At 43.8% G+C, this 17,449-nt stretch overlaps 1 protein-coding gene across 2 annotated transcripts in view; it reads right to left on the bottom strand.

Moving 5' to 3' along the window:
• Positions 1–17,449, bottom strand: part of nrg1 (neuregulin 1) — a 63,989-nt gene that overhangs the window by 27,225 nt on the left and 19,315 nt on the right. For both annotated transcript variants that reach the window (XM_049604036.1, XM_049604035.1), the window contains exons 2-3: positions 9,417–9,555; positions 5,095–5,162 (exon numbers count right to left, since the gene is read on the bottom strand). In XM_049604036.1, the coding sequence (XP_049459993.1) occupies positions 5,095–5,162; positions 9,417–9,555 (207 nt within the window). The remainder of the gene's footprint in view (positions 1–5,094; positions 5,163–9,416; positions 9,556–17,449) is intronic.

The following is a 17,449-nucleotide window of genomic DNA, read 5'->3' as shown; positions in this document are numbered from 1 at the left end:
GCAATGACAGCAGGACCTGGAGGGGCGTGATTGGGAGGAACGGCCTGCCCGATCTGAACCTGAGTGTTGTTCAGTTATTGGACTTCGTGGACTATCATTTGACCTGCGGCCATATGTTCTGGACACTTGGGTGAAGAGAGGAGCAGAGCTGTCAACTGATCACCACCCCGGTGGTGAGTTGGATCAGGTGGCAGGGGAGGATGCCGCGCAGACCTTGCAGGCCCAAACGAGAAGTGAGGGTCTGCTGGGAACGTCTGGCGGAAGAACCTGTCAAGATGATCTTCAACTCCCACCTCCAGGACAGCTACGACCGCGTCCCAAGGGTAGAGGGGGACATTGAGTCTGAATGGGCCTTGTTCCGCTCTGCCATTGTCGAGGCGGCTGTTGTGAGCTGCGGCCGCAAGGCCGCTGGAGCCATCAGGCTGAAGAAGGAGGCCTACAGGGCATGGTTGGTCTGTGGGTCTCCGGAAGCAGCTGACGGGTACTGGCGAGCCAAGCAGAGCACAGCAGCGGCAGTCGCGGAGGCAAAATCTCAGGTGTGGGAGGAGTTCGGTGAGGCCATGGAGAAAGACTATCGATCAGCTCCAAAGAAGTTCTGGCAAACCGTCCGGTGCCTCGGGGGGGAAGGCAGCAACTTGCTCACATTGTTTGCAGTGGGGGCGGAGAGCTGCTGACATCAACTGGGGACATTGTCGGGCAGTGGAAGGAATACTTTGAGGAGCTCCTCAATCCCACCAACACGTATTCCAGTGAGGAAATAGAGCCGGGGGTCTCGGGGGTGGGTTGTCCAATTTCTGGGGCAGAAGTTGCTGAGGTAGTGAAGCAACTCCGCTGCAGCGGAGCCCCGGGGGTGGATGAGATTCGCCCTGGATATCTCAAGACTCTGGATGTTGTAGGGCTGTCCTGGCTGACACGACTCTGCAACATTGCCTGGACATCGGGGGCAGTGCCTCTGGAGTGGCAGACCGGGGTGGTGGTCCCCATCTTCAAGAAAGAGGACCAGAGGGTGTGTTCCAACTACAGGGGGATCACACTCCTCAGCCTACCTGGCAAGGTCTACTCCAGGGTGCTGGAGAAGAGGGTCCGGTCGAGTTTTCATCCCAGACGCGGAAACGTGGACCAGCTCTTTACCCTCGCCAGGATGCTGGAGGGGGCATAGGAGTTCGCCCAACCAGTCCACATGTGTTTTGTGGATTTGGAGAAGGCTTACGACCGTGTCCCCAGGGGCATCCTGTGGGGGGTGCTCCGGGAGTATGGGGTTGGTGGCCCCTCGCTAAGGGCCATCCAGTCCCTGTACCAAAGGAGTGCAAGTCTGGTTTGCGTGGCCAGTGAGGGTTGGACCCTGCCAGGGCTGCCCTTTGTCACCGGTTTTGTTCATAACTTTCATGGACAGAATTTCTAGGCGCAGCCGAGTGGTGGAGGGTGTCAGGTTTGGTGACGGGAGGATCTCGTCCCTGCTTTTTGTGGATGACGTGGTCCTCCTAGCTCCATCGAACAGTAACCTCCAGCTCTTGCTGGGACGGATCGCAGCCGAGTGTGAAGTGGCTGGGATGAGAATCAGCACCTCCAAGTCTGAGGCCATGGGCCTCAGCCGGAAAAGGGTGGATTGCCCACTCCAGGTCGGGGGGCAGTTCTTGCCTCAGGTGAAGGAGTTTAAGTATCTCGGGATCTTGTTCACGGTAGGATGGAGCAGGAGATTGACAGGTGGATTGGGGCGCCGTCAGCAGTGATGCAGGCGCTTAACCGGTCCGTTGTGGTGAAAAGGGAGCTTTGCCAGAAAGCGAAGCTTTTGATTTTACCGGTCAATCTACGTTCCAACACTTACCTATGGTCACGAGCTCTGGGTAGTGACCAAAAGAACGAGATTGCGAGTACAAGCGGCCAAAATGAGTTTCCACCACAGGGTGGCTGGGCTCAGCTTTAGAGATAGGGTGAGGAACTCAGACATCCAGGAGGGACTCGGAGTAGATCCACTGCTCCTCCGCATCGAGAGGAGCCAGTTGAGGTGGTTCGGGCATCTGGTAAGGATGCCTTCCAGACGCCTCCCCTGGGAGGTGTTTCGAGCATGTCCAACAAGGAGGAGACCTCGGGGTCGCCCCAGGACACGCTGGAGGGATTACATCACCCGGCTGGCCTGGGAACGCCTTGGGGTTCCCTTGGAAAAGCTGACAAAAGTGGCTGGGGTGAGGACTGTCTGGGCTTCTTTGCTGAGGCTGCTGCCCCTGCGACCCGGACCCCGATAAGTGGAGGACAACAATTACGAGTACGAGTTTAAGGCCAAAAAACAACACTACCATTGTGCACTTTACACATTGGCTTGTTGGGGCTAAATGGGTTGAGTTTCCCAGCATGCTGTGAGACAATGTGTTTAAGGCCATAAGCTGAAGAAAACTGTTTAAATGGGTTCTAAATCACTCATGTTACTCGTTACACAGAGATTAGCGTTCACATATCTCGCAGTTGTTCTCATGGTTTACAGTTAATCTTGTGAAAAGAGACATTTTGCACCATAATTTAAGTCATATACACAGTTAGTGACCTCCAGCCTATGTGGATAGTAGAGTGCGTACATGAAGTTGTGTTGAGGTGAAATAAAAAGCATTTCCTGATTCAGAACTCATCTCTTTGCCTTCATCTCTTTGCCTTTGAAGTAGAGCAGGTCATCCACAAATCGGAAGATCAGCAATTTGATCTCGGGCTCCTCCAGTCTGCATGTCAGCATCTTTAAGCCAGATACTGAACCCCAAATTACTCTCGATGCTGCTTCCATTGGTGCGTGAGTGTGTTAAAAATTGAGTAGCAGGTGGCACATTGTATGGTAACCTCGGCTACCTGTGTATGAATGTGTGTGTGAATGGGTGAATGTGACTTGTAGTGTAAAAAGTGCTTTGAGTGGTCAGATGACTAGAAAGGCGCCATACAAATGTAGGTCCATTTACCTTTTTGGCAACTAGGATTATTAAGATTACCACAATATATTTTTATAATTCAATGAATGTTAAATGTGAAAAACTGCAAAATTTGTACTCAATGTAGTTATGTTCATATGTCAAAGAATCTAATGCTCAAACAACAAAAAAGAGTTATGTTAAACTGACATAAAATTCCTCTCAGACAAGGGTGATGTGACACATTTATTTTGTGTCTGGTGTTCTCAAAAATTTTATGTCACTATATTGTACTACACTAAAAGTTTTGAGTGCAAGTCGTTTCCAAAAAATTTGAAAAAAGTTGAGTGAGTGAATTGAGGTTTATAGTATACCTACATAACCAACAAACTGACATTGTGTCCTCTTAACAGGTACTCAACTTATGGTAAACTGCAGCAATTATTGCATTCATGAAAATGGCGATATCTGCAGCTCTGAACTGCTGAAGATATATTTCTAGCAAATGGATGGCATAGGTCGGATTGAAACTGCATATCCAAAACTGCAGGTCTGGAGCAACTGACACTGCAGTCCTACAAGGGATTTGTATCAAAGACACTATTTGTCTTTGTTTGATTCATCACACGTGTGTATTTGTCCTTTCTTTTATATGAAAAATAAATTCACTAGGAAATGAACAGGATCCAGTTAGGTAAAATGGTCATTTACAAGCAAAAGTGAAATGATGATCGATGAAAAACAGACAATTACTCAAATACTGTATATAGTCGGAACACTGCTCAGCGTACTTGCCCATCTGTTTCTTAGAATATATTTGACCAAATGATTACAACTGGTAACTGGTTTGACTGTGTCCTAATAGAAATAGAAAGAAATTAGGTTTTTCATACACGTAAATGCAGGTATATAGTTAAACATACTGCCAGTAAAGAATGGAAGATTGACAGTTAATACAGTAATTAGAAATATAAATGTGCAATCTTGTTCATTTTTGGTTGTTTGAAGCAGAAATTTTATAACTTCAAAAATACCACATGCAGCTTTACACAGAAAAATAATACAGAGAAATAGACTTCAACATGCAAAAGGTTTTGAGCAGCAATATCACAGATCTACTGAACAGGTACACAGCACAATAAATTTCACTTGAGCATGCTCCAATCTAAGAATAAATAGCAGAGGAAATAGACATACTGTAAAAGCTGGCCATTACATAGTTTTGGCAGCGATCACCAGTAAATTCATTTGGACACCTGAGCAGGAAACAGAAGAAACAGACAAGAGGAAAGAAGGAGTTAGTTTATACAAGAGCTATGCAAAACCCACAACAGTCATCACTGGTGTTAGCAGGATGGGCCAGCTAGACCAATATGTCTAGCTATAGTCTGAGTTTATTAGTCATCTCACCTTCATACACAATTATTTTTGAATCATGATTATATGAGAAACAAATTTATTTTTGTACAGGCCCTCCATCAAGCTCCACAAGTTTGAATACCATCTTAGCAGCACACTGAAATTTGCATGTACATATGCAGCCACTCAGGACAAGCCTAGTCTTGCCTGTAAAATAATCCTTTATGGAGGGTGTCATGACCCCAGCCACATAGCAACATAGGCCCAGATGCATGGCACTCACACAGCATGGAAACCATATAGAGCATTGACGGTTCTGAGTAATGGCTCTGTTAGTCATGATGTGGCAGCAGCCCAACCAGTGATCTCCTCTGTGTAAGACTTGTTTTTTAAGAACTTAGTCTGGACTTTAACATCAAAGTCATCACCTCTTTACCAATCACACACTGGTCCATCTAGCACTGAACCATTGGGAATGAGTTCTGATGCAGGGAATACCTGTTACAAGAGTTTTCTCTAGGAAGATGGGGGTGAGGCTGAATGGGAAGAGAAGACGAGACACACCATTTCAACTCTAGATGGAGGCAGATCACTGCCCTGAACAACAAGGATGAGGTGTGATGAGATGTGAAGTACATGCAAATTTCAGTGCACTACTCCACAGGAGAGTGTGCTGAAGGCTGCTAGACATAGATTACAACAGGATCAATGCCCAGCTTATCATCAAATTTGTATCCCTGCATCTATAAGGGAAACATGGATTTCTCCACCATTTCTCGGAGAAAACATGACAGGGGTGAAACACCAGCAATGACATGTGGGATTGAATACAGTTGTGTTCACATACGTTTTGGGTCTGAGACTTTCTTAAGCACAGCTTGTTCACATCGGTGCCCAGTGAATCCCGCCAAGCACCTGAGTGATGGTAGAAAGGAAAAGAGATAAACAGTACTGACATGTTACACACAAGACATGAGAAGACATGGACAAACACAAAGACATCCAGTCTACAGGCACAAAAAATGGCTGAATCCAGGATACAAGTCTGGTACCAAACAACAATGCTGTTTTGCAGAGAAAGTTTTTTAATGTCAGAAGCCAATGATTTTAAAATCCTCATGTTCTACTATAATATCTGTGCAGGCTATGTGTAAGGTATGGGGAAAAATGTGGTTGTGGCAACAAACAATGTTCAATGTTCACATGATTAGGTTATTGCAGTAAATTAGGAAATATTGTTGGTCAGTTAAAAGGTACAAATTCATGGTTTCCTGCTTGAGTCGGATGTGTTACATGCAAGCAGCAACCCCAGGGCTGAAAAGTGTAGCCATCACAGAAGTGCCATAAACTGCAGTTCTTTGAACAACCACTTGGGGCTGGCTCCTAGAGCGAGTTAATCTCTATAGACCCCCATGTTAAATTGCCCAACTTAACAGCAGAAATAAACACATTTTGATCTCTATAGCTAATTTCCCCCCTCGTGACAACTGTACAGGGGGTGAATTTTTTTTTAACCATTTGCATTTTATTAAGGCTTAAAGTTACGCATAATTAAGTGCGGACATCTTTGTGTGGAAGGTTGTCTGACAAAAGTGTCCTCAGCTTCTCAGTCAGATCCACCTCTTGCTCTTCCACAGCTCCAGCCTTTCCCCAAATACAGACACTACTGGCTCCAAAAAAAACAAGAAGGCAATGGCCGAAATGCTGAACTGTAGGCTTCAAAATGGGGGTCCACAACCCAGTGAGTGACATCACTGTAGCTACGTCCAGTATTTTTACAGTCTACGGTTACAGACCGATCTACCCCTTGGCCCAACACCTTTACAGACTTTCAGTGCCACTAAAGGGCACATTACTTCCCCCACTGGCATTAATGATGGTTCCATTCTATTCAATTTTCAATCGCTTATCAGAGGCCAGGTCTCGGGGGCAGCAGGCTGAGCAAAGTACTCCGGACACCTCTTTCCCCAGCAACACCTTCCAGCTCCTCCTGGGGGACCCCGAGGCGTTCCCAGGCTAGACGAGATATATAATCCTTTCCACATGTTCTGGGTCTGCCCCGAGGTCTCCCACCAGTTGGACATGTCCAGAGCACCTCTAATGGGAGGTTCCCAGGAGGATCCTGATCAGATGCCCGAACCACCTCAACTGGCCCCTTTTGATGCAAAGGAGCAGCAGCTCTACTTTGAGCTCTAATTGGACGTCTAAGCTCCTTACCGTAGCTTCAAGACTCCAAGGCTATCTTCAGCCACCCTTCGGAGGTAACTCATTTTGGCTGCGTACATGGGTGATCTCATTCTGTTGGTCATTACCCATAGCTCATGAGCATAGGTGAGGGTTAGGATATAGACAGACCAGTAAATCTAAAGCTTTAAATGATGGTAGTGGAGCTAAATCATGAGGTGCAGAATCATCCAGTATAAATCTTACTCCTGACTGACAGTGTCAAGCTAGTGTTTTTGCTACAGAGCTAATATGCCAGAGCCGTTCTGCACTTCTGCATCAGCGGTTTATTGACTTAATGTAATTTAAGAGTTTTTAGTTTATACTTTCATTAGGGTTCAAGCCCCAAAGTGGCAGAACCATAATGACTTTGGGCTGGTTTATTATAATTATTCACTGTCTTCCACTGCAGCTACAACTGCCATGAGCCAGAGACATGAAACTTGGCCCAATAACTCAAAATGATGTACAAATGTCCCAAATTAGCCACATGGTGGTGCAGAAATGAATGCAGAAAAAAAAAATAATGTTGGAAAAGCCAACTGACTTGACGGCAAGTCCAACTTACTTGAAATTTGGAACACATATCCAGCTCTACAAAAAACCCTCTGGGACCATAGAAGTCCACCATGATGGGTTTTTTGGCAATTTGCATGATGTGAAAAACAGTAACGTGAATATCTACTTATGTATTTCAACTCTATCAACATCCATTTTGGTATACAGCATTGTGGTACATGGCCACAATGAATCCAAAAGTCTTTGCAAAGGGAGAGACTTAGCGGGAAATAGGCCATAACTCAAGTTGTGTCAGAGCAACCCATAGACAAACCCACCACCATTGACAAGGTGCAGCAGTAATGTTTTGATATTTAAATTTTTCAGAAACTTGCGACAAGCCCCTAATCTGATGAAAATGCCCATGGTGCATGATTTAGTGCATACATGTGTATGTGCATGAACATGTAGTACACTTAAGGGCCCCTGTTGGAGGTTTGAAGATATGGTCAGCCTATCCTAAGAAGATTCACCACTGTACCCCACTGTTTACTGTACAAATAAAACCTAAATTTCCATAAAACTCATCCCTAAATCCATGCATGGAGCATGATGCTACTGAGATTTCTTCAGCTCACTGGACTCAATGGGCCTGATGCAAGAACCACTTGTACAAACAGATTTGATCTTAAGTGGCATGTGTGAAAGAATTTGTCTAATTTTCTTTTCACAACTGCTCCAGAGCCATTTTATAATTTTACAGTAAATGTACAGTAGCATTTCTCCAAAACACTTGTTTGGACTGAAAAATCATCTGAATGAATTTGAAATTCAAGTGAGATACTGAAATCAATTAAAGCAAAGTATATAGGACCAAGTAAGTAAAAAGACCCGTGCCTGTGCAGACAGGCACCACCACATCCTCCATTCTCCCTGACTCTCAATACTGGAGCCCCTCAGAACTGTATGCTCAGCCCTTTCATGCACTTCCTGTTCACATATACCTGTGTGGCCACACACAGCTCCAACAAGTTTGCTGTTGACCCAACCACCATCGGCCTTTGTGTGTAAGTATTTGCGGGTGTACTGGGGAGGTGTTGCAAATTATTTTTACACCTCAAACACTAAACACATTGTATCTGGTGTATAAATGTACAATTCTAATGCTACTGTGATGTCCAGATCAAATGAAATCAAATACACTAAAGTAAACTAATCACTGACAGTGACAAGACGGCCAAGAGGAAGGAGGTCAGAGCCCTAACATCTGGATGCCATTACAACAACCTCCATCTGAATGTCAGCAATGCTAAGAAGTTGACTACAAGAAGTGAAAGGGAAAAGGACATGCCCCCATCTCCATTAACAGTACTGCTGTGGAGAGAGTCAGCAGCTTCAGGTTCCTTGGGTTTCATATCACTGAGGACCTGAATTGGAGTCACCACACTAACAATATCAGGAAGACAGCGAAACAGCTTCCTTTGCAGGCTAAGTAGATTTAACATCAGCAACTCCTACACCTGCACCACCAAAAGTATCCTGACTGGCTGCATCACCACCTGGTATGGCAGTTGCACTGCTCTCAAGGGTGCTGAAAACTGCTCAATACATCACCAGGATGGAGCTGCCATCCATGGAAGACCTCTACACCCAGCAGTATAGGAAGAAGGTCAACAGGGTTATCAAAGACCCCACTGACCCCAGCCACAAACCATTCTGTCTGCTGTTGTCTGCCAGATGGTACCACAGCACAGCAGTGTAGTCTAACGTAATACGCAGGTATACACTGAATACCCACTAAAACAACACCAGGAATCCTGTAAACCCACTTAAAATGTGCAAGAATACATAACAACATAGTTCTGTGGCAGAACTTTCACTTCAGCAACTTGTTTTAGCAAGTATGGGGTCAAGAGATGTGACAGCAAATTGAACAAAGGCCAGAGAAAATGCAGAGAGACACTCAATGCCTCTCCTCGCTCCCATCCTGCTAAGCTTAGTGAGTAGTGTGTGCATAGCGAGTGTTTGGCTGTAAATTAGCAGTCAAGTAGTAGTAAATGAACAATGTTGGTTTCAGGTTGTCCATTATGTAATAAACACTGCAGGTCCTCAAGACCAAAGGAAAGTTCCTGTGTCTTGCTTCTTAACTGCTGGGTAAAGTGAAGCTGGTTAGCATTAACCTCAGCTCTGAGAGCAAAACAAAGTGTCCTAGTTATCCTGCCACCATATAACACATGGTATGTCGTGGCTTCCCATTCAGGAGGGGCATGACAGGATATAAATATACAGTATTTTCAGAGCAGCTTCCCCAACACTTAACAGCAAAGTTGCATTCAGTTTGCATGACTCAGTAGGATTTCATAAATCACAGTAACTATTTTATAACATATACAGTCAGATGAAAACTTGAATCAAAGTCAGTATTATAACCTACTGTCCATATCATACCTGCAAAGAAACTTTGTGCTGCCTGGCATGATTTCAAGGGTGAAGCATTCCCCTCCATTAACACAGTAGTTCCTCTGGCTGTCAGTGCAGCGCGTCACATGACTGGAGGTCTTGGCTGTAGTGGTGGTGCTGGTGGCAGCTGCAGAGGACACCCACAGTTAGTGCAGCAAGAAGACAACACTGGCACAAAGATTACACTGAGTTAGTAAATGAAGTAAGGTGTACCGGCTGCATGTTTATTGAATTTGGAGAAAACATCCCACCATTTGTTCCTTCACAAAGTGAAGGTAAATCTGAAATAGCACCTGGAGTCAGACTGGACTGCAAATAAAAATAGTATCAAAATGTCCATAGAAACATGTTAATCCACCATGTCACTACTACACTTTCCATTCACGTATTCAGTATGTTCCAAACACTCATTTCAAAATGTTCTTGTCAATAGCAAAGGCTTTTTCTATTTGTTGTAATAGACCAAAACTAAGAACACAATTGAAATAGAGGCCATATTCAGCCATATTGTTGTGCAAATACTTTTTAGAGCATGAGTAGTAGAATTGCATTATGCAGCAGAAATGTAAGCAAAGAATATTCTAAAATTGTCATGGTTACCAGAGTCCAGTCTGACTACAGCTGCCATCCTCCATGAAGAAGCAAACTATAAACTTTTCAAAACCATCGTACAAGATTTCAAGCAGTAACTATTTGATGGTATTTTGGGTGGACTATTCCTTTAAATGATTGGTGAGCATTTAGTTACACGTTCTGTGATTTACAGGACATACTGTAGATTTGGTAGCCTATACATTTTCCCTATCTGACTCATCTCAGATCAGCGTCACTGAGTGGAACACTTGTTGTTCTCTATTACAATAAAAATAAAAATCCCAATGAATAAAATCTCCCCAACATATTTGTCAAACACTAATATACTGTAGGCAAGGCTCAGAAAATTTTACACATAAGCAATTTGTCTCTGACTCAATGTACCATTTTCATATCACCTGTGGCAATGCAAAGAATGGATCACTGGTGTTTGGTGAGATATACGGTTTACACTGTAAAAGAGAGAGAGACTGAAAAAATGAGCTTTTGGGACAATATACAGACAATCTACAGTACCATGATATGATTTCAAAAATAGTCAAATGTACCAAATGTGACCATCTGCACTAATGACCTGAAAATATATGGGATTTAAAAAAAAAAAAAATCAAATTCAGAACTGCCTCACAAACAGTGGAACGAGGGCATATGTTTGCCATTAACCTTGAAAAAAAGACATACACATAGATAGATAGATAGATAGATAGATATCGATAATCATATAGATATCTCCAGGTTCTCCAGCTTCCTCCCACAGTCCATAGACATGCAGGTTAATTGGTGACTCTAAATTGGCCAGAGGTGTGAATGTGAGTGTGAATGGTTGTCTGTCTCTATGTGTCAGCCCTCTGTGATAGTCTGGCGACCTGTCCAGGGTGTACCCTCCGTCTCATCCAATGAAAGCTGGGATAGGCTGCATTAGAGCTTAGATCGGGCCCAAAAAATCCAGCCCGACCCGGCCCGAGCCCGTGCACGTTATGTCCGGGACCGCCCCGGCCCGTCCAATTAACTGTAATTATGGGCCCGATCCCGATTTAAACCCGACATTTTTCAATAAGTTGGCTGTTATAATTAAGAGTATTAAATCACAAGTCTTGTTATTTGAATGACAGAAACATACGATCATAATGAATGGCGCAACACGGAAGCATGATTATGTAGCCTAATAAAACAGGTGTTTATTTTAGGATCCAGGTCGTGAAGGGCTGTGCGCGCACAATGTTGCAACATTGTAACTGAGGGCCGAATTCACAAAAGGATTGCGTGGCTTTTGCGGTCAAGCACGCGCAGAGGGTGAAATGCTCCACTAACTGCGCTGCCAAGCAGATTTCTATGCAAATGAGCCTCATTGATAAACAACATCTAATTCACTAACACCAGCGCTAATAGCCACACGCAGTTTGAGTGAAGTAAATAACGTCTTTAGAAAGCTGGTGCAAACTGGGTGCTCCTCTGTGGAAGCCTCTCGCCCAGACTTTGCAGTGATCGGGGCAGCAGTGATCGTCTGTTAAATCAGCCTGTAAATAATATTTTGACATTATTATTATAATCATTATTTAATGGCATCCGAAGATATTGATGCGTTGAACAGGTGACAGTCTGCGGTCGTTCTCAAAACGCACTTCTGTCACGCACTTCAAAAGCAACTTTCAATAATTTATTTTACGAAACGGGGGAAACAAACGTGAACAAAGACGGTTCCATAATTCATATGAAATTCAAAAGATAACGAAAAAACAGCTATAAGTGAGAGGGAATAGTGATTAAGTGGTCAAACTTGGTCAAATCCACAGCCTCAAGCCATCCGACACTGTTACTGTGCGTTCCCACCAAAAGATTCAAGAGCGTCATAAGCAGCCAGCAGCCATTCATTTTCAATTAACACTAGCGACGAAGAGCGTCACTCGCGCCGGGTGCAGCGAGCGACCGCGAGCAGCGCGATGCCAGCGACCTGAGCGTCACTGTGAAGTTGAGAGAAGCTGAACTTTATGCAAGTGAGCAGCGCCGCCGCCGAAACAGCAGCGAGAAGCAGCCAGTTGCAGACCGTGAATATTCTCAATCGGGGGGTGGGGGGGGCAGTGAAAGAAAGAAAGAAAGAAAGAAAGAGATCTTCTGCAGCGCAGCTTGAAAGACCCGTCCCCTTCAGCCTTCTGCAAGCCCTGCCAGAGCTGCCAGGCAGCGCGATGCCAGCGACCTGATAGACCGCTGGCGATTTTGAATCTTTTGGTGTGAATGCACAGTTAGACTGACTCACCAGCAGACATCACTACATGAGGGTATACAGTATTCAGTACTTTGCCAAACAAAGTCTGCCATTGTTCTGCCACAGTGTTCTTAGCGCAAAGCCAGCATTTATACTTTGCCATGTGTGGCTTATTGCAATCAGGGGCAAATCAGGGGCAAACTGCACTCAGCTGCCAAACTTTGTGGGCGTGTTTGCGCTGGTATATCATTAGCGCAATATCCTTTGAATAGGATGTTAAGAGGCGCAAACTGTGGGTGCAAATGAAGTGCAATTCAAGGTGCTATCAGCGGCCGCAGTTCATTCTTTGTGAATTCGGCCCTAAGTTTGTTGTAACTTTAGGCTATGTGTCATACAAAGAGTGGGTTAATTTTATTTTTTATAATACTGTAGCGTCCGCCTGGACGTGTGGAAAGGATGACGCAGTTATTCTGCAATTAAACCACCGTTTATTACTGAACAGTACAGGTTACTGTTGGCCGTAACCACGCCAAAACAACCAACAAACAACAACATAGCTGTAACTCTATCTGCGCACTCCTGCTCTCTCCTCCAGCTCGCTCATACACACACCAGCACGCGCACTCACACAGCTCTCGCACCCCGCACCTCATTCAATCCCAAACATGCCATTAACTTACAGAACATTGACATTATAACAGAACATTTACTGCAGGGTCGCTACAATACATAGCCTATAACATTATCAAATCATAGCTTTAAAAAAAACGTCATATCTGACCAGGGCCGGTGTTGTGTCCCTACTGGTTTCCAATTTAACTGGTTTCCTTACCGAACAGCCGCAGATGTGCTTCGCCTCCGTCAGCAGATTTGTCACAAATTCACAAACATACACAACATATTACTGGCGATCTTGAAGTCGCAGCCCACATCTACCACAGCGAATATGCTTCAGTATGTGAGCACTACGTACCAGCGACATTAAAAAAAGAAAGGAAAGAAAATATGATATACACAAATTTGCTCAAGCTGGACTCGATTTCACGTCATCAAAAGACAACATAACACAAACCGCATGTCTACCTGTGTGAACCACTGAGACTCACAGAGCGTACGACTTTCCTCAGGTATTAGTAGGCTAAATTACGTCAGCATCCAGGTAACATTTTGATTTGGGCTGACCTGAGACAACTGGTTACCCTCGGCTTGCCTTTAAAGTACCCACACATAGGCCTATAATGTTTCTTGTTCTTTTTCCACGAGTCTACAAACATATTCAGTGCCACATTACAGTCTGCACAACACTGCACACTGACAAAGCCTGTCATGTTTAAAAAGTGACGATCTAACTCGCTCACTGCGTACCTGTAGAGACAGATATAACAGCATGACGTCACCTCTCTCGGACCATGGCGACATTTCTTTTAGTGTGCGTCCATAATTGTGAGTTTGTTCTTAGAGCTCATATGTCTCCATCAGAATAGCTGCCAGGTTGTCATAGAGTGTAATACTATTCGGCTATTGTGTCATGGTAGTTAACGCATGTACAATTCCGTTTGCTTTTTTTTAAATTTCGGCCGACGTTTGTTTTTTTACTCGGTCACGGAAGTCATTTAAAATGCAGCGAAGCATAATACTTAAATTAAAACATAGGCTACAGATATAACACTCAAATTAGATTTTAAAAAGTGCAAGTACACAAAAAACTACACAATTACAGTGACGTGAGTAAATGTAAGTCACTGCTTCACCTCTGTAATGATCCGGTGGCTATAAGTGCTTGGTTTTTATTTACATATTATTAAGCGTATTTTGAGAGCATTTTCCGAGAAACAAGAAACATTATAGGCCTATGTGTGGGTACTTTAAAGGCAAGCCGAGGGTAACCAGTTGTCTCAGGTCAGCCCAAATCAAAATGTTACCTGGATGCTGACGTAACTTACTAATACCTGAGGAAAACCGTGCGCTCTGTGAGTCTCAGTGGTTCACACAGGTAGACATGCAGTTTGTGTTATATTGTCTTTTGTTGACGTGAAATCGAGTCCAGCTTGAGCAAATTTGTGTATATCATATTTTCTTTCCTTTCTTTTTTTTAATGTCGCTGGTACGTAGTGCTCACTTACAGAAGCATATTCGCTGTGGTAGATGTGGGCTGCGACTTTAAGATCGCCAGTAATATGTTGTGTATGTTTGTGAATTTGTGACGAATCTGCTGACGGAGGCGAAGCACATCTGCAGCTGTTCGGTAAGGGAACCAGTTAAATTGGAAACCAGTAGGGACACAACACCGGCCTGGGCCCGTCAGAGGGAGGGGGGCTCCCGGCCCGACCCGGCTTGGGCCCGCGGGCTCGGGCAGAGAATCTAAGCTCTAGGCTGCATCTCTCTGCGACAGTTTGGACACTGGGATGTCCAAACTTTTTTTAATGGGTGCCACATTAGATAATGTGAATGGGCCAGCTGCTTCTGGCATCATGAGTTATTAAAAAATCACAAACTAGACAAATACAACTCACTGTCATCTTTCAGTGAAAATGTATTCAACTTTCCACTACTTCTTGAAGCAACTGTTGACTTAACACTTCTTTGCTGTGGTCATGTCAGTGTCAGCTGTTAGATAACCACTTGTTTGCTTGTTTACCGTCTATTTATAAAAAACGCTAGTTCCACCTGCCTAGTTCCTACTTGATGGATGTCTATAAACTGTATGGTACTCCTGCCATTGTAATGGTTTTGGGTCCGTGTAGCTCTTTGGAGTTAGAGGACAGGCAGAAACTCACTTTCACACACGTGTGGGATTTCACAAATGCTCGTCGTTTATTTTTACGTCCACTTAAAACACTCCAACCTTAACAAGCCCGGTTGTACGGCTACTACAACTCCACACATGAACACAATAGTTGCCACACGTACTTAGAACCATTACTGTTGTGTTCAGAGACATAAAGGAAAGCGGGAGCACATAGGTGTAGTCCGACCAGCGTTTGGGTGCTCTCTCAACAAAACAGAAATCTTAACAAGTGGTGCTTGATGACATCATGTTAAAGGCACATTTCATATATTCGACTGTTAGACCATCCTGAGGTGAAAGCAAAAATGCAAAGTGATCTTGCATGATTAACCAATATTGTTTGGTGGGCTATATACTGTATAGTATCTTTTGAAAGTCAAGCCGAGGGCCATTTAAAATTGGTCTGTGGGCTGTGATTGGCTTCCATGCCAGACTTTAGACATGGATGCTGTAAAGAATACACATTTGTGGATAACAGGTGAATGAATATACAGTATAATACAAAGGGAGTGAAACCTGTAGTAAAAAGTCTGCACCACTGACTGCTGCTTATTAAGATAATTTCTTTGAGCTGACAATGATGACAATATTCAGGGAGACTTTAGTGAGAAAATCACACCACCCCTACCACCACATTCACCCCTACAGGAAATTTAGAGTCTCCACCTGCATGTCTTTGGACAGCAGTACACTGAGTCAGCTCACTGAGATCTGTCATGTCAGTGGTCCTAATAACATCTGACACAGGCTATTCATGTCAAGTAAATGGTGAGGCAACAGATTTTGCTTCTCTGTACTGAAACTATTTCCTGATAAATCTTTATCATTGTTCAGGGGTGATATTGCACACATCAAGATTGAAATATACTCATATTCATGGATGCAACTACATTCCTTGATTACTGAAAATCTGTTCTTAAAAAAAAAGAAGGCTTTAAGGGGTCGAATGAGTACAGTGAGTACAATACAGACTATCTCAGCATTACACAGCACATTTCAGCACTGCAACAAGGAGCTGCCTCAGATAACTGATAAAAGAATGAATGAGACTGCAGAAGAGATTATGCAGCTGAGTAGAGATGCACATTGATTAGGGTGTAAGACATATACAGCCTAAGGAATGCTGGATCAGAACTTTCATTCCATTCCTGTCTATAATGAACATGATGTCTTTATGACAGCATTTTAATTGATGTTGGAAAATAATAAATAAATAAAGATATGAATGGAGTCTGGTGTGCAAGTTCTACTTCAAGAGAAAATTGACTGCATTTACTAGTCTTTGATTATTTTTGTGGCATCAAAACATGAACTTGCTATCAAAGCCATTACTGTTAATGATTTGCTTTGGAAATATTACTCAGTAATCAGTGGATGTATTACAAACAAGGACCAAACTATAACATTAATGAATCAACAGCCTGACATGGACAGTAAATATTGTTATTGTGCAACATTTTAGCCCCAGTAACTGCTCAGTGCAGTGGGGTGTGTCAGAGTTATCACAGCTGAGGGGTTTCAGTTACACTGCTCAAAGCAGAGCAGCCGTTTTTGTCCTCATCATGCCTGATGGAGTGCAGAGAGCAATGCAGAATTCTCAGCTCCGTTTTTGCTGGTGGATCAGAGACATTAAACCAGTGAGCAGTGACACCGTGCTGGAGCTTAGCCAACAGGCTGCCTCACTTTCCTGGTCTTTGGGCAAGGCTGGGGTTGTATATGCAGAGCAATCAGCCAACTGCAGTGGATGGTCTTTCTTTCAAGTGTTGTCAAGGACAAACCATGATGCAGTGCACCAGCAGAAATCTCCCTCTGCATGATTAAGTGGAATCACAGCAGTCGCAATAGTGGAGGTGAAAATGGACAAAATGGTTTAAATGTAAATCAAATACTATAATGCATATAGACCACACATTTTGTCAACACCGCAACAAAATAAAATCAGTGAAGTTTAAAAACAAATGTGACTAACACAAAGACTATAGGCTGTTTGCCTATAGAGAATGTACTCTTAGCAACCCCCCCAAAAAAGGAATCCTGCCCCTGCAGAAATAGACCATCTCCAGTCTACAAAAAGCTAGAGAACCATTCATTCCATCCACAACATTCAATCTGGAGTGGCAGCACAGTACCCTGTGCTGTTCTTTTCATTACCTTATTCATTCAAACATTCCAGTAGTCATTCTTTCACTTGTTTCACATAGCCAGCCTCATGTCTACAGCACTGTGTCAGTCAGTACGTTTACATGCACAGTTAATTGGAGTTACAGTAACAGCTTGACCAGGCCATTTAATTGGACTACTTGGTTTGTCCCAATATACAAGCACAGGAGGAGAATCACTTATTTGACTGAAGTATGTCTGACTCAGCTGCTATAGGTGGCATTATGCTCCCTTTTAGCTTGTTAAGGCCCAAGCACCAAGGAGTGCAAGCAGCCT

The sequence above is a fragment of the Epinephelus fuscoguttatus genome, linkage group LG18 (genome assembly GCF_011397635.1).
Source record: "Epinephelus fuscoguttatus linkage group LG18, E.fuscoguttatus.final_Chr_v1".
In the NCBI taxonomy this organism is placed as follows: domain Eukaryota; kingdom Metazoa; phylum Chordata; class Actinopteri; order Perciformes; family Serranidae; genus Epinephelus; species Epinephelus fuscoguttatus.
The sequence above is the reverse complement of the archived record's forward strand: the minus strand, read 5'-3'. Positions and strand labels throughout refer to the sequence as shown.